This window comes from Ovis canadensis, chromosome 12 (assembly GCF_042477335.2).
Source record: "Ovis canadensis isolate MfBH-ARS-UI-01 breed Bighorn chromosome 12, ARS-UI_OviCan_v2, whole genome shotgun sequence".
Classification (NCBI taxonomy): Eukaryota; Metazoa; Chordata; class Mammalia; order Artiodactyla; family Bovidae; genus Ovis; species Ovis canadensis.
In genome coordinates this window covers 83,423,574-83,451,278 of record NC_091256.1, presented here as the reverse complement: position 1 = coordinate 83,451,278, position 27,705 = coordinate 83,423,574, and the positions used below count along the sequence as shown (strand labels likewise).

Genomic DNA, 27,705 nt, shown 5'->3' with positions numbered 1-27,705 from the left:
TAAAAAAGCTGGCTTAAAACTCAACATTCAAAAAACTAAGATCATGGCATCTGGTCCCATCACTTCATGACAAATAGAGAAACAATTGAAACAATGAGAGACTTTATTTTCTGGGGCTCTGAAATCACTGCAGACAGTGACTACAGCCATGAAATTAAAAGTCACTTGCTCCTTGGAAGAAAAGCTATGACAAATATAGACAGCATATTAAAAAGCAGAGACATTACTTTGCAACAGAGGTCTGGTTAGTCACAGCTATGGTTTTTCCAGTAGTCACGTGTGGATGTGAGAGTTGGACCATAAAGAAAGCTGAGCACTGAAGAATTGATGCTTTTAAACCGTGGTGTTGGAGAAGACTCTTGAGAGTCCCTTGGACTGCAAGGAAATCCAACCAGTCCATCCTAAAGGAAAGCAGTGCTGAAAATTCATTGGGAGCACTGATGCTGAAGCTGAAGCGCCAATACTTTGGCCACCTGATGCAAAGAACAAAGAACTGACTCCTTGGAAAAGACCCTGATGCTGGAAAAGATTGAAGGCTGGAGGAGAAGGGGAGGACAGAAGATGAGATGGTTGGATGGAATCACCAACTCGATGGACATGAGTTTGAGCAAGTTCCAGGAGTTGGTGATGGACAGGGAAGCCTGGCATGCTGCAGTCCGTGGGGTCACAAAGAGTTGGACATGACAGAATGACTGGACTGAACTGAGATTTGATTCAGCATTGGCACACAGATGTCAAGATTTTGGCATCAGGCATAGGGAAAAGAGATAGTGTCAGATGACTATCCCTTAGGCTATGGTGTGGGATTTATGGGCAGAGCTTCTGAGATGGAAAGAAAGGGAGGTGTCTCTGTGGATGTCGTCTTACAGTCAAGGTTTCAAAAATCTATAATAACAACAAGAGAAAGGCATGTGCCCAATAAGTTGATGGATTTATAGGTTAATTCGTTGGTTGTCTGGTTGGTCAGCTGCTCTGTTCATTCACTCACTCATTCATTTAGTTTTAAATGTTTACCATTTCCCCGGTGGCTCAGATGGTAAAGCATCTGCCTACAATGAGGGAGTCCGGGGTTCAATCTCTGGGTCAGGAGGATCCTCTGGAGAAGGAAATGGCAACCCACTCCAGTATTCTTGCCTGGAAAATCCCATGGACGGAGGAGCCTGGTAGGCTACAGTCCATGGGGTCGTAAAGAGCTGGACACGACTGAATGACTTCACTTCTTCACTTGTACCAAGCTCTAAGAGAATTGATCAGGACAGAGGTGAGTTAGTCAGACAAGGCTCAGCCCTTAAGGAGCTTCTAGAAAGGCCCACAGTTTAGAGTTACTTGAAAGTATAATGAGAGCTATCAGTGAGGTGACCAGTGCTTATTGGATCAGAGGGACAGAGGGCCTCACCAATACTAGAGAGGCTGAAGAGAAGACAGATGGAGTCCAAGCCCACCGGTGGATTCACTTGAGAAGTTTAAATTAAGTAAGGGCAGGACGAGACCATTAAGTGACACCGGGAACAAGTAAATTACAACCAACAAAGTCTGCTGTGAGAAGCATCAGAACTGGATTGCTCCATGTCACACATCACAGTGAAAACCATCTGCATGGACATCTGGGTTGGGGCAGATTTGTGTGTGAGCTCCTGATGCAGGCGTCCAAAGGGCTGAACTAACATTTGTTTCCATTACTCTAACATCTTAGAAGGTAGTTCTCATTATGACAGGCAGCCTAGTTTGAAATCCTGACTCTCCAGTTATAGGGGAGCAGGGGCTAGAATAAAGACCTCCATGACTCACTGGCAAATTTTATAAGGATGAGCTCATAGCCAAAGAGACAATTTTAAAGAGTAAGAGGAACATTTAAATGGGAACTGGGAAGCACAGACACGTGGCAGATGAGGTAGGAACGTGAAACTTGACCGAGTCAATAAAACAACCAGGAAGGCATCGGAAGTCAAGGAGACAATATGTCTCAGCAGCCTCCTATTAGCACATGAGTGTGCTCAGTTGGGTCTACTCTTTGTGACTCCACTGAATATAGCCTGCCGGGCTCCTCTGTCCATGGGATTATGCCAGCAAGAATGTGCTGTCAAACGCTCTTTGACAATGTAAGGCTGGCTGCCCTTTAGAAATCAAATGGGCTACAGGGCACTTGTAGGGAGTGAGGGAAAGTTGAGTTTAGGAGGATGTTCAGAAAGCAGGGAGACTCTGCCAGCAATCTCTGCTCAGGATTTACTGAGGACCCAGCGAGCACCCCTCCCTTCCTGCCCCACCCCCGCCCCCCCACACCGCTGAGTGTCTTTGGCTTCCTGACGTTTCACAGACAAGACTCATCTATTCTGCAGGTCACTGACCACTGGAGCCACAAGAGATTAAAGGTCGGTAGTTCCTGTTTCCCAACGATGCTCTGCAAAACGCTCACTCTGACAGATGTTAGTAGGTGTACTAAAATAGATAAGATACTAATTGGTACAATTCAAAAAGTGTTCAGGGGCCAGATGAATGTGAGAAATAGTGGGCTAAACATCTGAGGCTTCAGGATGTCAACCTTCAGGATGCTCACCTGGGGATGAGCCCCTAGTCTGGGACTCGTTAGCACCACCCCAGTTATTATCATTAATTACAACATACTTCTAAGAAAATATTAGGAAGGTACATTAATCTCCAAAAGATTGTTTTGGCATGGCAGTCCTCTACAGTAGGCCAGATGCTTTCTAGCTCCTAGTAAACACACTGTGCCACTGACATGATGTTGATAAGGGTTAAGATGAATTACAACGTCCCTCTCACCCCGTCTCCCCTACACTTAGCCCTTCTAGTTCCTCCATCCATTCTCTCCTGGGAGGAAATTGGATCTGTGATGAGTCCAGCAGCACTATTCTTTCCCAAACCTCCCTGACAAATCACCTGATCCTCTGGTACAACTTGAGGGGCCCAGGGACAGACCTTGGAATCATCTGTCTGGGAGATTTCTACCTGTTCAAATTTAGCCCCTATTCCCCTTTTAAAACTTTCAGCACCTGATAGGACCTCTGCATTTCCAGAAAAGCTAAGCTCATCAATAACAATAATGATAGCTACACATAACACTGAGAACGTGCTTCCTCAAAGCATCCTGCTAAGGTACGATTACTGCTTCCATGTTAGCAGTGAATGAACTGGGACCCAGAGAAGTTAGGTAACTGGCCCAGGGTCCTGAAGGAGAGTCAGGAGTTGAAAAGTACTTTTCACACTAGAGTTTACATGTTAAGCCACCACTACCTACTGCCTCCATATGAGTGTTCAGTTCAGTTGCTCAGTCGTGTCCGACTCTGCGACCCCATGAATCGCAGCACGCCAGGCCTCCCTGTCCATCACCAACTCCCGGAGTCCACCCAAACCCATGTCCATTGAGTCGGCAATGCCATCCAACCATCTCATCTCCTGTTGCCCCTTCTCCTCCTCCCCTCAATCTTTCCCAGCATCAGGGGCTTTTCCAAAGAGCCAAACGATTACAGCCCCTGCTCTCCTTTGCTCTGCAGCCCCCACACCTACAGATAACGGGAGGGAATTCATCTGACTGTGTACCTACCACCTGTAAGGCCCTGTGCCTTCCACCTGGTCATCCTGCCACAGCCACCCTGTGGGGCAGACAGGATGAAGCCACGGAAGAAGAGAGCTGTACTTACTCAAATTCCTCCCTCACTGCTCCCGCCTTCCCAGCTAACAAGTGGCTGAGTCCAGGTATGAGGCTCTAGCTTTAAACCTCATACTTCTTCCAGAACTTTATTGCTTCCTTGGAAATGGCTGCAGATTTATACATAATGAAGCATGGGGTCCTTTCATTATCTCTCACCTTTGTGATCATATGCTTTGTAGAGGGGAGCACTAGGGAGGATCCCTGAAAATCCATGGAAGGCCTCACAGGTCCCTAAACATCACTCCTGATCCTCTTGAAGGAAAAAGGGACTCAATTTTGATTTATATTTTGTTGTCCTGAAAGAATTATGGTCTTATCACTCACACCCATCTATTTCCTTCCCCATCCTTAATTTCAACACCCTGATTTTAAAATGATCTTTATAGCTTGACAGTTTAATAGATGATTTTCATTCCACAGAAGCCCTCACTGTGGAAGAATGACAAGGAAAATATGGGCTGTGTAGAGATCATTTTAAAAACTTAGCGATGCAGTGAGGAAGGGGACGTATTTCCAAGCACCTGGCTCTGCAGTCTGTCTTTGCCTCTTACCAACCTTCCATGAGAAATTGTTTGGGGAGGAAACTGCAAGGCTTTCCAATGCCAGCTACAGCCAAAGCTCTCTTCAAGCCTCCAAGCTTTGATCTCCTCTTCTCCAGAATATTAATAAAATCCCCTTTGGTTAAAGTGGGCTAGAAATGTACTTATAGTATTCATCACAATTCACTATGGCAACCTCCATTTTAGAAAACAGGCGTCAGGAGGCTCCTGCTTTGAAACCACCAGTAGCTATTGTCCCAGGTCCCTCCCAAACTCACTAGGTTGAGACCTTATCAAGCCAAGGGAAAAAAAATCTATCCTGGAACAAATTACTATATGCAAACATGATGCAAAACATACTCAAAAGCACAATCTTGGCTTTAAAAATAAAGCCCCCCACACAGAAAATGAGCGCCACCCTACTAATAACCTACATGCCAATCATCCCATGCACTGACTGCTGTTAATTACCCAGCTGCTTGTCTGCAATACGTCAGTTACTTGTGGTCCATTTCCTCTACTGTGCCAACAATGGGCAAGAGGACCGATCTCTTAGCACCTGGGAGGTGAGAGCTCCCCTCCGGTCACAAGAAGAGTAGAGCCAGGTGAAACAGCAACTCAAGAAGGGGTCTGGTTATAAACAGTGCAGCAAAGGGTGAACCCAGAACTTCTTGGACTGAAGGTGGAGGAGAGAACGGGTGGTGGGGAAGAGAAGGGAACTAATATGTAGTGAGTGGTTCCTACAGGAACTATGTCAACTGTGTTTCTTTTAATGTATGTGATCTTCCCATTAAACCTAGTTAGGAGGGAATCCTATTAAACCCTTTTTACAGATGAGAAAACTGAGGCTTAGGCTATTTTAGTAACTTGCACAAGGGCACACAGCTAGTCAGGAGTCACACCAGGATTCAAACCCAGGTCCTTAGCTCTTCCTAGTTACTAACACCGGTCAGGCTGACCTGCTGGTCCATGCCTCTCTGGCACACCCAGCAATGGTGTGGCTGTCACTTTGGGGGGAAACCTTCTCAAGTCTCACAACCTGAGATATGACTGCAATTTACTGTACGATTTTTGGAGTGTGCTGGAGAACAACAAAGGTATTAGAGGTATTTTAGAGATAAACTGTGCCACCTCTGAAAAGTCAACAGATTGAGAGAAAGCAGAGGCTGAAGGAGAATACTCACATGGAAAAGCTGAGCGCCACAGGTAACCAGGGCCCCACCACAGGATGTGATGCTGCTTACCAGGGAGGGGGGCACGTGCGTGGTTTGCAATCTACCACTTACAAGTGGGTGACCTTAGAAACATGATTCTGTTCTCCGTGGGGTCCTAGTCTATTCCCTTGAGAAGTGGGGTTGGTACAGGGATATCAGAAGGCTGTTCTGAAGATTTAATAGGCTGACATAAAACATCTACTGACACTGTGACTAACTGGAGTTGGGAATAATGTTACTATTAACAGTGTGCTAAGCTCCAGCTGCCTGTAGGAAAACATCCAGAGAGCCTGACACCCTAGAAAGCCAAGGATCTGGATGGGGACCTTTTACCTCCCTCTTATCATGGACAGCAATACGCCACCTCCCTCAGAAGAAAGGAGGAAGCTGTGCTTTCCTCTAGACAACACAGATGCCCTGGTGACTGGCTCAACAGGTCAGAACAACCTCAGCTTTCCCTCCATGAATGGAACTGGCCAAAAGACTGGGTGAGGGTCAACGCCACCACTGACCAAAGCAAAGGGACAAGGAGGCCAGAGCAGCTGGCCCCTCTGCTGCAGGAGGTGCAGAGACCCCGGGGGGAACATCCACCCACAGAACATGCTGCAGAGCGAGCACCCTGACGTTCTGAAGGATGAGTGCCCTCTACACGCAAAGGCAGAGGCATGGAACAAGAAAGAAGAGTGTCAAGTGGACACAACAAAACAATGATAACGCACAACTTAATTGCGCATGTACTATGCTCCAGACCCTGTGTGTGGGAGCTTTGCAACAGTATCGTATTTAATCTTCCCAATAATCCTGCAAGGAGACCTTTCCATCAGCCCCACTTTACAGATGGGGAAGGCAGCATTTAGGGCTTGCAGAAGCACGAAGTGGCAGAGCAAGATGCAGACTGAGGTCTCATCGGGCTCAGAGCCCAGAGACAAGGAAAACCCAAGGTCAACAAAATGCTGGACCAGCCTCCAGGTTCTGCCTCCTTCATCACTGCCTATGACCCCAGGTGTCTTGGAGGAAAAGGTAACAGGTCCTCCCCGAGTTGGATCCCAAGAGCAGTGCCCAAGGCTGAGGGTGCTCAGACACATGGACTTAGGGGTGAGAAGGTGAGGCTTGCGATGCAGAGGCCAGGGTCAGCCATGAAGCTGTGACAGGCAGAGAGAAACCTGGCCAATGAGTCGTTTCTGGCTCCAGTTCTTCCCTTACTCATCCAGCTCTGTGAACTTTCTATGCAACGTCACGTTTGTGAAATGAGGGTGGTGGGGAAATGGAGGAGAGACTGGATAGAGTTCTTGCTGTGCACTGGAGGGCGTCCACAAGAGCAAACAACTCCCCAAACTGTTGTCAAAGGCACCGTGTTCTCAGGCATCTTTGCAGAATAACACACTCGATTTTGCCAAGATAGAAACAGCCACAAGCATACACTTTACTTGGCCAGAAAAAAAACAGCTATAAGAATGATTCATGCATGTAATGTTCTCATCTTCTATGCCCTATGTAACTAGGAATTAATTCTCAGAAGGACACAATGAGAGACTACAATGGATATACCAAAATGACAAGCCTCTTTTATTTTTCTTTTTCCCAATAAAAAGAATGGCTATCTCTTTATAGAAAAGAACTCACTAAAATTCTCAGATCCATACCAGATTTATAGGCATTTGAGATTGGAAGGACATTTGAAGGTCAACTGATCTGACTCTCCATCGGGTGACTAAGTCCCTTCCACAATGTTTCTGAGGGGGTCTCCAGAGGATGGCCAAACACCTTCAGGACAAGAAACCAGGTACCTACTGCTTTCATTGAGCAGCTCTGATCTTCTCCGAGGTCTCTCTCATACTGTCTACAGCTTTGGTTCTTCCTCTGTGCCCCGTGGCCACACAGACCATGCCAGCTGCTCCTCCAAACAGCCTTTCAGAAACACGCCCCCCGAGCCTTCTCTTTTGCAGAGCTGTCCATCATTCTGCACTTAACGAAAGCAATCTGACCACTGACGTGCTGTTGTTTGGGTTGCCGTCCTTGTTTTTCTAAGACAGATTTACTTGATCCACAATTATTCCAAGATGATTAGTCCTCCAAATAACCCAAACTGTACATTTTTCCCATCCTATGTTATCAGCAACACTGAAAGCTGATTATAATCAACTTGCTTTCATAAAAAGAAGGAATCAATCAAATAACAGACTTTAAGAGAATCCACTTAGCTAAAAGTATCAGCAGCAGGCATTCCACGTTTGCAGATAAACAAGGAGGAACTGTGAATGCGCGTTTCTCCCCCACTTCCCATTCCCCACTGGAATTTAAATGACCAGTTTTCCAATCACAGAGCCAGAAAAATAATCAATCATCTTGGCCACAACCTCACATTTTATGATGTAGATGCTGAGACCCAGAGCTCCCATCTCTTTCTCCATGCCATCCCCAGATGTTTTTTAAATTCCCCGTTCTGGATTAGGCACTGGGATACCAAGCCCTTGCCCTCCCAGATCTCTGAGCAGAGACTCACAGGGCAATGCAAGTCAAGGAATTTAAAACAAGTGGAAGCACTTTGTTGCAATAGCCCAATGACAAGTGATTGGAACTTTGTACCAAAAACCTGGAAGGCAAAAAGCTGTTTCCTTTCTTGTGCCTTGACTCAAACTCCCCTCCAATTTCCCTTTGGCAAACTGATCCTTTAAGACTCAGCTCAGGTCTCATCACCCACCCCCAGTACTTTCTCTCTGACTCCTTTATGATCTCATAACACCTTGTACAAATCACACTCAGGGTACTTAGCATCATGTATTGCACTTATCCCTCCTGTGTGCATCTTCTCCATTAGACTTGAGGTTCCTGAAGCTAATAGCAACTCACTCCAGTATTCTCGCCTGGAAAATCCCATGGACAGAGGAGGCTGGCAGACTACAGTCCATGGGGTTGCAGAGTCAAGTATGACTGAAGGACTTCACTTTTTTTCTTTTCTTTTCCTGAAGCTAGGGAGCTGGGTGTTAATTCAGTTTTATACATCTAGTCTAGTTCAGTTGGCATGTATGGGATTTATGAACAAATAAATATTTCAGCATACCCTTAAGGGTTTGAGCATTAAAAAGCAGAGACATTACTTTGCCGACAAAGGTCCATCCAGTGATAGCTATGGTTTTTCCAGTGGTCATGTATGGATTTGAGAGTTGGACTATAAAGAAAGCTGAGTGCCAAAGAATTGATGCTTTTGAACTGTAGTGTTGGAGAAGACTCTTGAGAGTCCCTTGGACTACAAAGAGATCCAATCAGTCCATCTTAAAGGAAATCAATCCTGAATATTCATTGGAAGGACTGATGCTGAAGCTGAAACTCCAATAATTTGGCCACCTGATGTGAAGAACTGACTCTGGTGCTGAGAAAGACTCTGCTGCTGGGTAAGATTGAAGGCAGGAGGAGAAGGGGACAACAGAGGAAGAGATGGTTGGATGGCATCACCAACTCAATGGACATGAATTTGAGCAAGCTCTGGGAGTTGGTGATGGAGGGAAGCCTGGTGTGCTACAGTCCATGGGGTTGCAAAGAGTCGGACATGACTGTGTGACTGAACTGAAGGGTTTGAGAGAAAAGAATTCCAGGCCAGGAAGCCCATGCAGAGACATAGTGCTCTGAAAGGGTGCGGCATGTTTACAGACCATATGGGTCATTTTCCTGGTGAGAATGGTGGGTGCAGGAAGAATGACTGGGGTTGGGGCTTAGGGGTTAAGTCTGGGCCAGATGTGGAAAACCACATAAACCGTGCAGGAGTGAGCGGACATCATGCTGTAGTTAGAGTGGGGCAAAAAGCCTTTAGGGAGGGGAATGACATCATCCCAATGGTCACATAAGTGGCCAGTGGGGAAGTACTGCATTGAGGAAACGCACAAGGCGGGAGAGTGGGTGTGGGGCCTACTGCTTGGTCCAGGATGGGAGGAGACACTCTATCAGGGGTGCTGCAGTCCAAGGGCTCAGGGAAATTCCTGAGGAGAAGAGCAGTGTGGACTGAGGTTTGAGGGTACAGGTAGAAACAACGGGATGTGATGAGTAAACGGAAGCATGGGAGACAGGGAAGAAGCATTGAAGATGATGGCAGGGTTTTCCAACCTGGAGCCCCAGGGCGACACAGACAGTGTTAATAGAGACAGGGACCATGGAAAGAGGAGCAGTTTGAGGGGTGGGGGTAGATCACGAGGTCATTTCTGGAAAGATTCCTAAGACAGTCCTCCTGGATGAATTCTATAGGTGGGGAGCTACCTGCTTGACCAAAGGAGATAAATGAAATGCAAGAACATCGGTCATGAAAACCCCAAGTATAAGACACATTGTCTAATCCTTGCAGAGACAGATGGAGCAATTCTGATGATTTGAGGGTGAAAGTAACAAGTTCAGATGAGAGATCTTCAGGTTCTTAAAACCACAAATCATTTCTCAGTCAGGTAAACTGACATCTGTATATAAAATAATCTCCAGACAATCAAATCCCATCTCTTATTTTCTGGACTCAACTGACTCACTTTCCTATCTTTATTTTTTTAAAAAATATTATTACCAGCTGGCTAACAGCCTCACACCATTTAGTGTGTTCTAATCAGCAGGGAGAATTCAGTTTACATTAATTAAGTGATTCCACTCAACCATTTTATTGACTAACAACCTCATTTTTTTTTTAAACTCATCTTTTCAAAAATGCTAGAAGGTGAGGATTTTACTGAGGAAAAGCCCACAGACACACTCAGGAGCAAACCCTTCTGCCCCAAAATCAATCCATCTTTTAATCAAGCAACGTCCTTTTCTCTCCCATTTTATAGCAAAAGCTCCAAAGAGCAAGCAACAAGCAGAACCTCTACAGAATCGGCTACTCCATTTAAATAGACAGCGAAAGGACTTCCTCAGCCCACATGGTTGTCCTAAGAGCGCAGAGACTGCTCTTGGTAGAAAAGAGACGGAAACTGCACACTCACCCGCTTCCTCAGGTTGTAGGTGAGAATGAGGTTCCGGGAGAAGGAGTGGGAGAAGGCCGTGTAGAATTCCAGCACTTTCTGCAGGGCGTCCCGCTTGATCACATGCAGGTCACAGTAGGTCAGGGCCCTCACATTGGCACAGGACTGGGCAAGGGTGGCTTCCTTCCAGAACACGTCTCCAAACACGTCTCCTTTCCCTGGGGAGAGAATGCGGTGATGAGCAAAGTGCCTGCCGGAGCAGTCTGGCCGTCGGTGCTGGCTTTCCACCATCTCCCAGGACTACTGTCCATTCGGCATTCCATGGCTGGGGCTTAGAAAAGGCCAGAATGGTTTTAATTTGGACCTTAATGACATGCAACTTCAGAAAACTAAAAATGCCATAGGATACATGTCAAAGTTCAACCAATAACTTCGGGATCACGTGTGACCTCGCGAGCATCCTACGTGAAACTGGAACCCCATGTTATTCTTTGTCACCCCTGGTTTTCCAAAACACTGATCATCATCTGTAATGATGTTACTTGTTGTCTGTCTCCCGGCATGAGCTTTCCTGCGTCCTGTCCCTCCACTAACACAGTATCTGGCAACACGGTAGGGTTCTCACAATGTCTGCTGGCAAAAGAGAAGGAAGGTAAACTGTAGGTCTACATTAGTGTGACTGAGAGGCACACCATCGGCTGCAATGGGGAGGGTGTGGACTCTTCATCGGGAGCTGAAAAACAGGAGGTGTCTCCCCTGATTAGCATGACATACATGGATGAAATCAGGCAAGGGTGAAGCTCCTCTTCCTCCAAACTCTGTCCACTGCCCTGAGGTTTGTGTGTGTGGTGCCTCATCCTCACTCTCTCTCCCCCATCCCTCCTTCCATGTTCCTCACCTTGCCAGATGCCCTCCTGGTGGTATAAAAATATGGGCCCTATATAAGTGGCATCTTGAAGATCCTCTTATGCCTAGCATTCCACAAGACTATATTTAATAATACGTCAATAGAGTACTCATCCCACGTCGCGGTATTCTGGGTCAAACTTCTATCAATCTCCTCTAAATATTTGTTTTTCTTACCTAGGGATATTCTTCCAACCTTTCCCAGAGACTGAGCTTTTAACATATGTCTAATGCAAAGCTTAGTTCATTCCTGGCACAGCCTCTGGTTATATATCAAATAGCTTGAAACATTGTTTCTCTTGCCTTTAAATTTTCAGCACAGATAAACACAAATCTGAATCTCCAGGGAGCCAGAGAGAGGTGTTTGGGAAGGAAGGAAACAATGCAACCAGGGTGAAAACCAACGCAACAGCCCCTGAGGGAGTTGTCAGCCCTCCCATTCAGATCAGCCGCCCTCTACAGCTACAGCCCAGGTGCCTGCGCCTCAGTGCACTTTACAGGGCAGCTGTTTTCCTAATTCAGGTGAAGGGACGCAATTAGGGCTTTAAGCATCTGGACAGAAATTGACCTCTTCTCAAACACCAGAAAGTGTCCACCCTAAGCACATAAGGTACTCCACGGGTATCGCCCTCTCAAGCACCTCCACGACATGAGCTGAGAAGCGGATGTACTGGGCACATTACTGCACAGATTGTGTGTTTGTGAAATGAAGTGCAGCTTTAGTTTATGAACATAGCTTCATCATAAGAGTGGGATACCAGGTTGGGGTAGCTCTCAGGCAGGTGTGTGCCTGTGCTATCCCTTACCAGGTGGCTTTTCAGCCATCTGTAATATGAGTGTGGTGATGCAGAGCAGGAGCCAGCCGACGGGAATGTCTCTCTCTGTAGGGTGCCACCTGGCCTCCATGGGGAGGGGTTCATTCAGTGTGACCCCTAGCATGCATGGAGTCCTCATCAACAAGGCCGGCCAGTTCACTCATACACGTGGAGCATTCTGCAACCCCTCTCTACTGCTCTGCCACGCCTCTCATGCCCTTCGTAATTATGTATTCCTGTTTCCCTAGACAATGCTCTTTTTCTGACACGCAGTGTGGCAGATAGCCAAAATATAGACCCTACTCTCATATTGCAACCTATGTCAAGAAAAGTAAAGCGTTAGTCACTCAGTGGTGTCCAACACTTTTGAGACCTCATGGAGCCCACCAGGCTCCTCTTTCCATGGGGATCCTCTAGACAAGAATACTGGAATGGTTTGCCATTCCCTTCTCCAGGGATCTTCCCAACTCAGGGATCAAACCCAGGTCTCCCACACTGTGGGCAGATTCTTTACCACCTGAGCCAGTGGAGGTCTCATTCTATGTCAAGAGGTGAAGCCTAATTTCCTTTCCTTAAACCGGAACTCACTTTAATCCCTTGCCTTGGCCAACAGAATGTGGCAGAAGCGATGTTCTGGGATTTTTCAGGCAGGGTCATAAGAAGCTTTGTAGCTTCTGCCTGGGTTTCTTGGAACACTGACCTCTCAGGATCCTCCCTCTTGGACCCAACCACCATGTTTTGAGAACAAGCCACATAGGAGGTCACCCAGAAGTGCTCTAAGAGTCCAGCTGACAGTCAGGCTCTGCCAGTCTCGTAAGCAAGCCATCTGGGTCCTTCAGCCCAGACAAGCCTTCAACTGACTTCAGCCCCAGCCAGCACTGGACTGTAACCATGTGTGGGAAGTTCAAGGGAGAACCAGCAACTGAGCCAAACAACCCACAGAGTCATGAGAAACAATTAATTTTTTAAGCCACTAAATTTGGGAGTGGTTTGTTCAGCAGAAATAGATAACCAGAACACACAGAATCACGGAGCTCTGGGCTGAAGGGCCCATAAGAAATTACTTAGTGGTTTAAGTCAGAACTATTGAGAATAGATTGGCAACCCTGCCTGATTCTTATTAAGATTACTTCATCTAAGCAACTTAAGCTTCCATCAGCAGATGAATGGATAAAGATGTGGTATGTATACATATAGGCAGGCGCACACACACACACACACACACACACACACAGAACATGGAATACTACTCAGCCATAAAAAAGAATGAAATGTTGCCATCTGTAGCAATATGGATGGACTTTGAGGGTATTCAATTCAGTCACAGTCGTGTCCAACTCTTTGTGATCCCATGAATCACAGCATGCCAGGCCTCTCTGTCCATCACCAACTCCTGGAGTTCACTCAAACTCATGTGCATCAAGTCGGTGATGCCATCCAGCCATCTCATCCTCTGTCGTCCCCTTCTCCTCCTGCCCCCAATCCCTCCCAGCATCAGGGTCTTTTCCAATGAGTCAACTCTTTGCATGAGGTGGCCAAAGTATTGGAGTTTCAGCCTCAACATCAGTCCTTCCAATGAACACCCAGGACTGGTCTCCTTTAGAATGGACTGGTTGGATCTCCTTGCAGTCCAAGAGACTCTCAAGAGTCTTCTCCAGCACCACAGTTCAAAAGCATCAATTCTTCGGCACTCAGCTTTCTTCAAAGTCCAACTCTCACATCCATCCATGACTACTGGAAAAACCATAGCCTTGACGAGATGGACCTTAGTCGGCAAAGTAATATCTCTGCTTTTGAATATACTATCTAGGTTGGTCATAACCCTCTTTCCAAGGAGTAAGCGTCTTTTAATTTCATGGCTGCAATCACCATCTGCAGTAATTTCAGAGCCGAAGAAAATAAAGTCTGACACTGTTTCCACTGTTTCCCCATCTATTTCCCATGAAGTGATGGGACCAGATGCCATGATTGAGGGTATTAGGCTACATGAAATAAATCAGAGGAAAAATGAATACTGGATGATATTATTTACATGGAAACTTAAAAAAAAATACAACAAATCAGTGAATGAAACAAAAAAGAAGCCGACTCATATACACAGAGAACAAAACAGTAGGTACCCGTGTGAGCAGAGGGAAGGGGGCGGGGCAACACAGAAGCAGAGGAGTAGGAGACACAAACTGTTCAGAAAAGCTACAAGGATATGCTGTACAATGTGGCTATTATCAAATATTCACTGCTTTATAATAACTATAAATGGAACATAAATTGTGTTAAAAATTGTGTATCTACACTGTAACCTATAATATTATAATACTGTATAGCAACTATACTTCAATTTAAAAAGCTATGGAAAAAATATGAGGGGAAATTGTTGAAGAAACAAACTGGAGCAATGTGGATTATTTAGCAATATAGTCATTATATTCCCATGTCATAGAAATAGACATAAAAAATAATCAAAGGAAATACATCAAAATAGCAACTGTTTTCTCAGGATGGAGAAATGGATTTACAAATCGAGATTTTCCTTGTTTATACTTCTACTCAAAGTATAATATTTTGTAATCAGAAAAAATATTACTTCATTTAAGCAAAACCCAATATGTGAACATTATATATCTCAAATGAACTAGGAGTAGTCTAATGATAAAAGGACCCATAAAGTAAAATAATAGCCCCCCATGTATATTTAACATATGAGTTTACTTGTAAAAATTCAGTTTAAAAAAAAAAAACAACAACTCTTCAGGGGCATATCTATTGTTACCACAAAGAGCAACCATATTGTGTTTTGAACATACCAAGAAATAAATCACACGTCTTTAGAAATGACAATATTCCCATTGTGAAGAGTTTTCCAATCAAAGGTTTTGACAGCCACAATAAATGGAGACTAGCTCCTACTACACCAAGTATTTCATGGTGAGATAGTCACGATTAATCTGTAGGGTCTAGGAAGTCTCAGTATTGTCATAACTTGCATCTGATTTTCAGCCCCAACTGAAAATCATACTCTTTCTTCCTGTCAAGGCAGCCTTTTTTGGTATAAATGATCTGTTAGTGAGATTTAAGGAAGAGGTGTCGGAGGACCTGTCAGATTCAAAACAAACCCAGGACTATTCTGGCAAATGAGAAACGAATTTACGACGCGCAAAACTGTCAAAGGGAAGGATGCGGAGCACTTGGCAGCTGCCTGTAAACTACACACACTGTTGGAATCATGACTTCCGGGGTCAGGGTTACACATCAGAGGCCAGGACAAGCTTATACCCACATTCATCTCTGTTCCCTAGTGTGAAATGATTGTTTGCTGAGGAACAAAAGGTACCCCCCTGCACTCAGCAATCAAACTTCTGCAGGCAATCAGCTTATTGATTTATTTATTACACTGAGAGGCTGGGTGCAGAATGTTAAACCCTAATGTTCCAGGATTCGGAAAGACATACTAAGTGGATGTTCTCAGCTGGGAGAAAAGAAAAAAGGAAAAACAAAAGGGAGAGCGGAGTAAGGGAAAGGTAGTCTCATTAAAACTCCAAGCAAACATCCCTGTGGTAATTAATCCTCCTCCCCTCCCAGCCCCAGTTATACACAGCTTTCTTTACTGTACCTCCTCCTGCTGTAAACATAAAAAGCCCTCTGGGGTACAAATGTGGGGCTGAGGAACAGTTGCAAAGCAGAGGTGGGGGTTGGACACAGGGCTGAGGTGGCCCCGGGAGAGGGAGGGGAGCCCTCCGCAAGGAGCCCAACATCCCGTAGAACAGGGGTCCCCAACCCCGGTCCGCAGAGCAGAGATGAGCAGCAGAGTCAGTGAAGCTTCATCAGTATTTATAGCCACTCCCCATCGCTGGCATTGCCGCCTGCTCTCCACCTCCTGCCAGAGCAGCTCAAGATTCACGTTGATGGATGGCAAACCCATCACAATATTGTAACAGAATTATCCTCCAATTAAAATAAATAAGTTAATTTTGCAAACAGATTCTCAAAGGAGTGCAAACTCTGCCGTGCACTGAGCATGTGAAGGATCTAGGTTGTGTGATCCTTATCCCCCGGCCACCATCCATGGAAAACCTGTCTTCCATGAAACTGGTCCCTGATGCCAAAAAGGTTGGGGACTGCTGCTACAGACAATTTGATGTCATAAAGGCAGAGGCTGAAGCAGAGAGGACAGTGGGAGCGGGGAGGTTGGGAGGGTTAAGAGGAGTGATCTGGGAAAATTCAAGAGGTGCTGGGACTCACGGATCTGAGAAGATCCGACAGCCTGATGTCTGAATGCTAAAGAGCTGCAGAAACAGACGACTGAGTTTACAGCACTCCAGAAAAAGCCCTGTTTCTCAGACTGGCTGTAAGTGAGCTGGGAGGGGTCAGAGCAAAAATGAAATTCCAGCTGCTTCTGTCACTATTGTCTATTATGTCCTCTCATAAGGACCACTCAGACTGGTATCCTGCACTAAGCAAAATGTAATTCTGCAGTTAAAGTCATCATATGCTGCTAAAATCATCAGCCACTTCTAGGCCCATACCAATTGGAAAGAACTGATTCAGTTCCTCATGCAGCTCTCAGCAGGCGCTCTTCTGGGTGCTGAGGTCTAGAGCAGCAGGATGGCGGAGGTAGTGGAGAGAGAGAAACAGAGCAGGTGATGCTAACACGCTAGGGACTATGGTGGGAGACAGAGAGAGGTGCTCGGCTCAAGCTCAAAGGGCAAGGGAAGGCTTCCAGGGACATGTGGCATCTGAGCTGAGACCTAAAGGAAGGGATCCAGTGAGCCAGCATGAAGACAACACACACACTGCTCTTACAGTGAAGAGTCAGCCTTCCACAATTCCTCGCTGAAATGTTTGTCTTACTCTTTGGACCTTGATGCCTTCAAACTGTGGTGCTAGAGAAGATGCCTGCAAGTCCCTTGGACAGCAAGGAGATCAAACCAGTCAATCTTAAGGGAGATCAACCCTGAAGGCTTGTTGGAAAGACTGATACTGAAGCTGTAGTATTTTGGTCATCTGATGAGAACAGTTGACTCATTGGAAAAGTCCCTGACGCTGGGAAAGATTAAGGGCAGAAGAAGAGGGCATCAGAGGATGAGATGGCTAGATGCAATGAGATCACCGATGCAATGGAGGTGACTTGGGCAAACTTGGGAAGATGCTGATGGACAGGGAGGCCTGGCGTGCTGCAGTCCAGGGGGTCACAAAGACTTGGACATGACTGGGTGATTAAACAACAGCAGTAAATACCCTGATCGACATGTTTCTTAGGCCCAGAATGGATATATACCTAAGGAGTCAGAGCAGTTTCCCCAGTTGGGCTACTCTTTTGACATTCCTGCTTCATTCTTGTTTCACTTTCTGCAATTTTGAATTTTCAGTTTTCTCTTAGTCATTTCTGCTCTCTAAGGGGACTATCTTAGGCTTTTCAACTTAATGCATATTTCTATCTTCACAGCCTAAGCCTTAGGTGGAAAAAATTAAGCACAACTGTTAGCTTTGGCCTCTTTGAAAAAGTTATAATTATCTAGGCCTTGCTGGAACCCTGAAAGCTAATACTTTGATTTTTTAAAAATGTTTGTGGTAATTTTCTTCACTGCTTAGGTCCTGAGTCACACTCAGTCAAATTAGGTTAGTATTGTTACTATTCTTTTAAAATATCAAATCTACATTTGTATTTGACCATCTATGAACTCCAATGATCTCATCTATAAAATGCTTGAAGTAGGAAGTACCTACATCCAAGGTTTGTAGAGAGGATCAAATGAAATGATATATTAAAGTATTAAAGTGCTGTGCAAACAGGAATTAAAAAAAGACACAGCAGAGAGATGATTTCAGGGAGCGGGAGCAGCATGTGCAAAGGCCCTGAGGCACAGCATGCGGCTCTTCAGCAGGACTGAACGCTCTCTGTATTGCCCCATGTTTTGGATCATCTGCTCCCTCACTAGCCTGAGCGTAGACAGCCTATTTTGTAATCCTCTGAGGAAAGCGCCTGGTCTCCTCATTCAGCTGCAAACTCGTCTAACCACCTTCCAGACTCTACAGTGAGCGTGTGACACGAACACTGCCGCCCACCCCTCCCCGGGATGCTGAGAGAGACGCCACGAGTAGCGTGCAGTGAGGGCCAGCCTGAGCACCTTTATTCTTCTTCTCTGGGGCATCAGGAAGTCTTACACCCTCGAGCCATTTGAAGACTAGAGGCACCTTGCCACTCACTGCATCAGGAGGGTGAAATGTGGCAGCAGAGATCCTGGCATAAGCAGAGAGGCTCTGAGGGAGAACCACTCTCTCTCCCGGCCCTTGGGGGTAATTCTGCTTAGGGGACATAACATGGAAGCTGGAACAATCTGTCCAGGCAAGCCCCGAGCAGACTGCGCACACCCACGGAACTGGCTAGCTCAGGAGGATTAGAACGAGGAAGCTGAGAGTTCTCAGACCTCCTGGACTCAGGATACACACCAGGCTTGTGCAATCCAGGTCCTCGCCGTGGTCCTCAGACTATCTAAGACACAAAGATAACGGGCCAAAATCTCCTCCTCCCTGGTACTTCCCCTGGGATGTTTTCCAACTACTTTTTCATCCACTCCCTCAACAGAGGCCTCAGGCCAGACAAGCTCACTTTGAGCTCAGGTGCACCCTGCTGGGGGCTGGCAGGACCCGGCTGGCCCCTCCTCCTGACTCTCCACCTCCAGTCACATGGCACACGGGTTCTTGGAATTCCTCCAAGTCCAGCTCCCCGCTTCCCTCTGGGCCTTCCCAGCACAGCCTCAGGCACTCCGCCCTGCTTCCTGGTCTGGATAACTCCTTCTCATGCCTCGAAATACACCCACACCTCCTCCCTGACCCCTTGATCATATTTGTGCCTTCAGTACTCTGCAAACATAACTCATCCCTGCATCACCGCCTTCCCAGCCATGTGTCTGGCACACAGCAGGCGCTCAATGGTTGTTGAATGCATAAGCAAACCAAGGGCACTAGGCATCTTACTAAACTTCCCCACTCTCAATTCACTCAGCTAGAAAATGTGGGTAATAAAACTCACCTCTCAGGAATGTCATAAGACTCACATGAACTAATATGAACAAGCCACTTAGCACTGTGCTTGGAGCACAGTAGGTGCTCAATAAATAGTAACCACAATAAAGATGAATCCTCAACAGTATAAATCAACTATACTCCAATAAAAATTAAAAAAAAAAACAACTGAAGCTAGTCAACCATGTGACAATTAGTTTCACTGTGAAATGACCTATAGTTTTAAGCAATGGCAATCTACAAACAATTCATTTTTGAACACTGGCTACTTGTCCAGGCCTGAGCTGTTGGTTGTTCTCAGATTTATTTCTATTCAATAAATATGTATTGCATGCCTATTGTGGTATTGTGCTAAGTGCTGAGGGATATGATATCAAGAATGAATTAGTTCTTAGCTCCACCCACCAAAGTATATTGAAGAGTTACGGTAAGAGTAAAGATAATAGGAAGCAGAGTGCTATGGGGGAGAGGAGATGCTGGTGGGAACCATTCTCATAAAGAGTGCCGGGGATAAGAAAGAAAAATTTAAAGCATGCATAATCAATTTTCCTGTTCAATATATAAAAAAAAAAAGAAGAGTCCGCTGTAACAGCCCTGTGATGTAAATTCCACAGGGATCGTCAGTCCCATTTTGATGAGAAGAGTGAGCTCTAGAGAGGTTTAAATGATGGTCCGTGACCCGCAGACTTTCCCCACACCCCGGTGCAGCCTCCACATGGAGAGAGGCTTCCCAGTGATCCCAGTGGTCATCCTCTGCAACCTCACCACCGCCCCCGCCCGCCCCAAACAGCTTCCTCTTCTGTCAACACTTAGAGACCTCTACTTGGGGCAGGCACCAAGCTGGGTGACGGCTAAGAGGATAAATCAGAGGCTGCTTTGGTCTTAAGGAGCCACGGCCAAGGAATTCACATGTACCCCAGAACGACTTCTCTGTTACGGAAATGGAATCCATGACCCTCAGCTGAGCACACAGACGACCAGAACCAAGGCTGCACCGCACTTAAGTGTGGCCCTCTGCCCGAGCTCTGGTTAAGGCGAGCGGTGCGGAGGGGTGGGTGCCCCCCGTGGGTCCTGCCCTGCCCTCCTCTCTCCCTGCCTCCTCCTGACCAAAACAGGATGGGAGCTCCCTTGGACCAGGGAGCCCAGGTGCCAACCTAGTTAGGATGAAGCAACAGGCTAGAAGGAGGCTGGCTGCCTGACACCATGAAGTTGCCATTTCAGGCCCCTATACCTGGACTGCTGGCTACATGAGACAAAACAAGCTTCTGTCTTATCTACTATTTCCGGGTTTTGCTGGATCGACCGAACCTACCTCCTAGCCGATTCAGGAGTCCACTATCCGGTGGGGCTGGAATGTGTTTGTCTCTATGGGAGTAGGTATATACACGCCTATTTCCTTCACCTGTTCCAGGAAAAAGCATGGACTTCCTTATGCCTGAAGGATCGGACAGTAATACGACGGTGGAGGCTCTGACAGCACATTCAGAGCAAAAGCTCCAGCGACTTGAGCTAAACACCTTGGCGGTACCCACTGACCTCCCACCAGCCCTGACTGTGGACGTGGGGCCAGGATCTGCTGAGGAGTCCCGGTGCATCAGGCCAGCAGCCAGCCAGGGACCCTGCTTCAGGCATCTACTACGTACCTCACCCCAAAGCTGCTAAGATCCAGGCTTTCAAGCTAATTCTGGAATACTGAACTCTCTCTCATGCATTTGTAGCCATTTCCCTTGCATTGTCTGAGGCCATGGAGGAGTGAAGGTAAGCAGAGTTCTGACACCTTGTAAATCTTGCCTCCTGTCTGTAGTGTAACCACAAAGCCCTTGTTCTTACCGGGGGCGGGGGGTGGGGGTGGGGGTGGGTGTGGAATGCTGCTGGCAGTCTGTGATCTCTGCTTCGTCTCCTGCAGTTTAGAGACATAAGAATGTACATCAAAGACAGACAGACACCGTGGAAAGCTTATCCATTTGCTTTCCTGTCCAGGCCATGAAGATCTGTTACTAGGAATAAAGCCTTAGCTTTAAGTGTCAGATCTTATCAGATTGTGCTGTGGTGCTGGGTGCTTAGCCTGTATGTTTTATTGGATTTCTTTTGCCAGGAAAGAAATCAGGGAATGGAGGGCTCAGGAGGTCGAGGCTCCAGGGAGAGGCGTGCAGTTCATCCCAATTCTCACAGGGATGTCTCCTTCTAGAAAGGTTGGTCTCACGTTAGATTTTGTAGGAGAGCTCAGAGATGTTCAAGAAATACTTGTTTTCTTTGGAGGTTGGTATAAAGGAGAACAACTGTTCTCTGCAAACTATCTCTGTACTAGAGATGGGACACTGGTGTAGTTCAGCCATATATCTGGTTAATGAAAACCAAGCAAGAACCTATAGCATCATATACCAGGTGCAATGTGAACTGTCTCTGACTCTCCCAGGCAGTTACTAGACTGGGAGTTCCCAAAGGTGGGGTTACATCTCACCACCCTTTTGCACACAGTTCAATCCAGTTCAAGGTTTGGCCCAACCTATTACAGATCAGGCAGTGTTCCAGGAATTAAGGGAGATAAAACAAAAAGACAGGACTTCATTTCTACATTCAAGGGGCTTACAATGTAAGGAGACAAAACTTACATGTGTGAAATGATGAAGTCAAACAAAAGCGTAAAACCAAGATATGTGAGAGGCTGCTCTAGGAAATCAACCTGGAATATTCACTGGGAGGACTGATGCTGAAGCTGAAACTTCACTACTTTGGAAGGAGCCAACTCACTGGAAAGGACCCTGATGTTGGGAAAGATTGAGGGCAGGAGGAAAAGGGGGTGACAGAGGATGAGATGGTTGGATGGCATCACCAACTCAACAGACATGAATCTGAGCAAACTCCAGGAGACAGTGAAGGACAGGGAGGCCTGGCATGCTGCAGTACACGGGGTCACAAAGAGTTGGACATGACCGAGCAAGCGAACAGCAACAAATCTAGGCAGAACTACTGAGACTTCACGGAGAAAAAGAGAATGGAGCTGGCCTTCTACAGGAAGGCAAGGGGATTTAGACACATGAAAGAGACGGATAATCCCCCCAAGCAGCAGGGGGAAAAACTGGACGGTTGGGGATGAAGAGAGCTGGTTTGGGCTCTGCTCTCCTTTCTGTAATGGCTCAGGTTCTTGGCGGTGTTATCTACACTGTCTCCATGTTCTCACTGTTGAAGGGGAATGACTGGTCCCTATTCCTGATGGCTCCTGCCTGGAAGGCAGCTCCAGGGGCACCACACTCCTGGCCTCTGTTGTGTCCTCATCTGACTGATGAGTTTGGAAGGAAACCCTGCACGTATGCAGGCCAGCCGCTTCTCTGTCCTGGGGATCTGCCTGCTGGAAGCTTATCCTCTCTTGTCTCTCTGGTGGTCCCTTCTGCCAGCAGAACAGAGCTACAGGACAGAGCCTCCCAGGTGTAGGCTTGTGCTGGTCAGCAACACAAGGGTGGGTCTAACCCTAGCTCTTAATATTGGGAAGCCTTCTTGGATGCAAATATAATGCATATTCTCCAATATCAGCTTTATCACAAAAGTGAAAGGTGATATTTTGACTGGTACCCATCGTACGTATTGTCTCTCTCTCGGTTCAGAACTCCAGGAGAGATGAATACAAATTATGAAGCACCCCTGAACCAACACCTGCCTCTCTTCATCTCTCAGGCTCCTCTAATCGTGCTTCTGACCACACTCTCAACTCTACTCACAGTAGTCAATAACTTCTCCTGATAACAGCCTAAAAGATATTTTTCAGTCCTCAGCGTATTGCAGCTCTTTGATTCTAAGATATATTTAAGCTGGTCGGCGTGCTTTATCTCTGAAATCAGAACATATTTTACAATCAATGATCTGTCGTGGTTTAACTGGCAGCATTTTTCGTCGGTGGGCCATAGGATATTGGTGGGTCTTTATCATCCACAGCATCTGCTACACAACATAAACGTAGTTCTGAAGCACTTGAAAATGCCCTTTTCTGCCCCTCCTTGGCTTCGGTGACATCCCAGTCCCCTGGTCTCTCACCCTCTGCAGGTGGTCCATTTCAGGCTCCTACCTGTGACCCATATTAAACAGTGTCCTTTAGGGCTCTGCTTGAGACCTGGTTGTTTCTTACCTTCCCCTCTCTCTCCAAGTTTTCTCAGCCTCTCCTCTAGCTTCTGGTGCCATCAGGATCGCAATGATCCCCAAGTTTATACCTCACGTTTTGACCTCTCTTCTGAGTCCAGCATCTCCCATCGGTTACTTGAACTTAGCTCAAACCCACAGACCCAAAGCTGGAACTAGTCCTGCTCCTAGGAAAACCTGTGCCTCCTCGAGGGAGTGTCCCCTTCCCTGTGAAAGTGGTCCAAGTCATTCCAGACTCCACCGTCTTGCTTGTCTCCATATTCAATAAATGACCACGCTCTGATTATTTTAATCTTGGATCTGTTTACTTTTCTCCACCCTGTGAAGTCGGCTCAGGCCTCTCTCATCTCTCAGCATCCTCCTCACCAGCCTCCTTGCCTGCTTTCCTTTCTCCTCACAGCAGCCAGGATGATCTTTCTAAACACAGATCGATTCTGTCACTCTTCTCCCTTAAAGTCTCTGTGGGTGCTGCCCTTCTGCCAGGGAACACTCGCTCTTAAATCTCCCATCCTAGTCCCCAGCCCACTTCTCTGCTGCCCCTAGTGGAATTCAGTTTGCCATGAAAGTCTCAATTCAGATGCCACCTCTGTCAGGAAGCCTTCCTTGATTTCTCCTGGCTGGGCTGAATTTGATGCCTGTCTTATAAGCTCCCATAGTATTCTATTCTTTGTCCTATTATAACTCTTGGCATTCTATTAAATAACAGAAGTGAAACTGCATATTCGCTTGTCTGTTTTCCTGGTGAGACTTAAGCACTACAGCTGGTTTGTTTATGGAATGAACAAATCAATATATGAAAGATGGATCTGAGTGGAATAATATACAGTGGGCCAGGATCTAAAAGACTGAGAACGCTCTAGGATGGATGACTTTGAGGACAGGACAGGTCCCCGGTCCAAGTATCCTCAGGTGGCTATGTTGTCAGCCTGACTTTAGAAGGAATTTGCTGACCTGCTCAGAAACACACCCATAATTCACTCTGATCCAGCTTAATGCTGAGCTGAAAATTTATGGACAGATCTAAAAAGAAGAAATAAAAATGATAGATGTTAGAAATTATCCTATGATATAACTGCTTTCCTTAAAGGAATTAAAATCTCATCCAAATATGGGTCACCGGCCTTCCTGGTGGAGACTCTACTTTTCACAAACAACATTGGCACGCTCTCTGAATGGGGGCACCACACATAAATGGTTACATTAAACCGATGGCTTGGAAACATCGCGAAAGTTCTCCTTCTGTTCTTCACAACTGCAATCAGATAAAATTAAATTAGCCGAATGTTTCTCCACTAAGCAAACAGATCACAAATCTTCCACTGAAAGCAGGTGATGATGATCTAAGATTGCTACAGATAACAATTCAAAATTGACTTGATTTCCCTTCTTTTGTTTATACAATATGTATGCATTGTAGAAGATAACTGAAATATATTGAAAAATAGAAAATATGGGCTCTATGCTTTTGACCGATAGAAAAGCATGCAGAAAGCTTCAGTTGACACTTTGGTACATGCTCCATCTTTCTTCCACTCATATGCATTTTTATGTAAGTTAAGGTTACTACATATATACTTACATATTCCGTTTTTCCACCCCCTACCCACCCAGTTAACATTATATTTGAAACATTTTGCATTCCAATAAAACTTATATCATCATAACAATTGCCCTTGATTTACCATAATTTTTTTAAACCAATCCTCTCTGTCTGGGCTCTACAGTTATGAGAATTTCCTTTAGAAAGCTCTATTAACTCTCCTAACTATCAGTGCCTTCACTGGGACTACAGGGACTACAAACCAATCTTTTAAATTGCTTAAGCAAAAACAGCATTAGGAGCAAGAACCTGGTCGTCCTTCCCACCCTCACTCAATGCATACATTACCGGATACAAATGGTTCTGCATTTCTGAAGTTCTGTTCACGCTATGGCTCCTGGCTAGGAGTGCGGATTTAATATAATTGCTTCGGCTGATGGAACAGCTATATGAATATTAATGTTGGCTGAAGTGTTTAGAGAGACACTTAAACAAAGCTTCCTCCCTTTGTGCTGAGCACGAGCAAGAGGTATTATTATATGGTTCACAGCAGCAGTGGTCACGCAGCCACTTAGCAAGTTCCCGGGGGAATGTGGAGGAACGCTGCAGAAGACCGAGGTGCAGGAAGCGGAGGGTGGGGGAGGGGTCTCCCCTCAACCCCTCAGAAGGGAAACGTCTCTAAAGGATTTAGCTTCTCTGTCTCTAACACAACTAGGATTTACACAAAGTTATTGCTGCTTTTTCGACTTTTGTTAGATAACCAGTCTGCCTTTGTTGTCTAGTGGTTCTCTTTTCCCAGAACTGTTTGAAGGAGGAGTTGGGAGGACCTGCTAAGATTAATGCTACTTTTTTCTGATTGGATGAGGAGATAACAAAAGAAATGCTGTCAAGATTTCTTTTGAAAAATAAAATATTTTTTTCAGGCTGCATCCTAATAACTGAAAGGATATGTGAAACTTGGAGCAACGCTTTCTCAAGATCTACTTAAAAAAATTTTTTTTAAATTTTCCTGATTTTGAAAGTAGCATACATTCTTTTAAAGAATACTTGAAAGACAAATATAAAAAAGAAAATGAAATTCCCTGGCACCTCAAAACCAAAGTCACCAACTATAACGTGGTGATGAAGCTGTTGGTGGACTTTTATCTATGAATGCTTCTTCCCACATAGCTGAGGTCACATTACATTAAAAAAGTGTATTTTATTAATCTACTTATCATAGGAGCTTCTAATATCATTTAAAATTCCTTGTGAGCATACACTATCATTTCTTTTAAAATGCTCTGAAATACTTGGTCATTCTGATAAGCATCCATATATTCTCTCTGTACCTATCTTCCCCTTGATTTCCTATTCCTTCCTCTGAATCCTAAATCTGTCTTGAGCCCTGGTTTCTTTTCCCAGTTCCAGACGCGCCTTTCTGAATAGCTGTGGAACACTCCACTTGGATACCCAACTGCCCTTTAAATGCAACAAGTCAAAGCCAAGCTCGTCATTCCCTCGCACCACCCTTCCTCCTGATTGGCTACTCCTGTTGCTGGTGGCTCCATCTCCTCACCCACCTGGACATCAGTCACCTCTCACCTCCCTGTATTTGCTCCCCACATCCTATTGTTTACGGCCCTTCAGACTCTCCTCCCAGAAGGTCTCAGCCACCTGTCCCTCGCATGCCAAACTCAGCAAATACAGGATACCCAGTTAAATCTGAATTTCAGATAAACAGATACATTTTTAGCATATATATGTATATATATCAGTTCAGTCTCTCAGTCACGTCCCACTCTTTGCGACCCCATGAACCACAGCACGCCAGGCCTCCCTGTCCATCACCAACTCCCAGAGTTTACCCAGACTCACGTCCATTGAGTTGCTGATGCCATCTAACCATCCTCTGTTGTCCCCTTCTCCTCCTGCCTTCAATCTTTCCCAACATCAGGGTCTTTTCAAATAAGTCAGCTCTTTACATCAGGTGGCCAAAATATTGGAGTTTCAGCTTCAACATCAGTCCTTCCAATGAACACCCAGGACAATTTCCTTTAGGATGGACTGGTTGGATCTCCTTCAGTCCAAGGGATTCTCAAGTCTTCTCCAACACCATAGTTCAAAAGCATCAACTCTTCGGTGCTCAGCTTTCTTTATAGTCTAACTCTCACATCCATACATGACTACTGGAAAAACCAAAGCCTTGACCAGATGGACCTTTGTTGACATAGTAATGTCTCTGCTTCTTAATATGCTATATATATATATATATATATGGCCCATTCAATATTTAGGAAATATTTAAGCTAAAAATTATTCTTTGTTTATATGAAATTCAAATTTAACTGGATGCCCCTGTTTTATTCGGCGGCCCAAATCCTGTCTCAGTTTCTCCTGCCCACACCTTAACACCTTTCATCCATACTATAAGCCATAAGTCACTGAATAACCTCCTTGTCTCTATGTCAAACTCATTAATGTTTGCAAATCGCAGCTTTAATGGTATCGCACTTTACTCACCACCCTTGGTGGTTTCCCACTGCCTAGTCCCTCAGGCTCCCATTTAGAAACATCAACAGGCTAGCGCACACTGCCTCTCCAGCCCACAACCCCCTGCTGCCTCTCGGGCCCAGGGCAAGTGCTTGTCTCCTGGTTACAGATCACCCCACACTCTCCGTTCCCTGGCAGCTAACACGGTTCTCTCCATCTATGATACCCTACCTCACATGACCAAATGCCGGCTCCACCTCCACAAAGCCACCACCCCAGGCTCAGCCTTCACCTCCTTGTACACAGATCATGAGTAAGCTTATACCATCATCTTGGCAGGTCAGAAATAGTTGAAAGTCAGCAATTTCACATGGTTTTGGCTAGTGTGATATAAGATCCCCTCTCTGGTGCCTCCCTGCCTTACCATCTTCCCCATGTTCATTTCTTCAGCCCATCCCACA

The 27,705-nt window shown here is 45.8% G+C and overlaps 1 protein-coding gene across 2 annotated transcripts in view; it reads right to left on the bottom strand.

Moving 5' to 3' along the window:
* The window catches only part of KCNH1 (potassium voltage-gated channel subfamily H member 1), a 418,239-nt gene that overhangs the window by 78,488 nt on the left and 312,046 nt on the right, over nucleotides 1–27,705 (bottom strand). For both annotated transcript variants that reach the window (XM_069544233.1, XM_069544232.1), the window contains exon 10: nucleotides 10,379–10,575. In XM_069544233.1, the coding sequence (XP_069400334.1) occupies nucleotides 10,379–10,575 (197 nt within the window). The remainder of the gene's footprint in view (nucleotides 1–10,378; nucleotides 10,576–27,705) is intronic.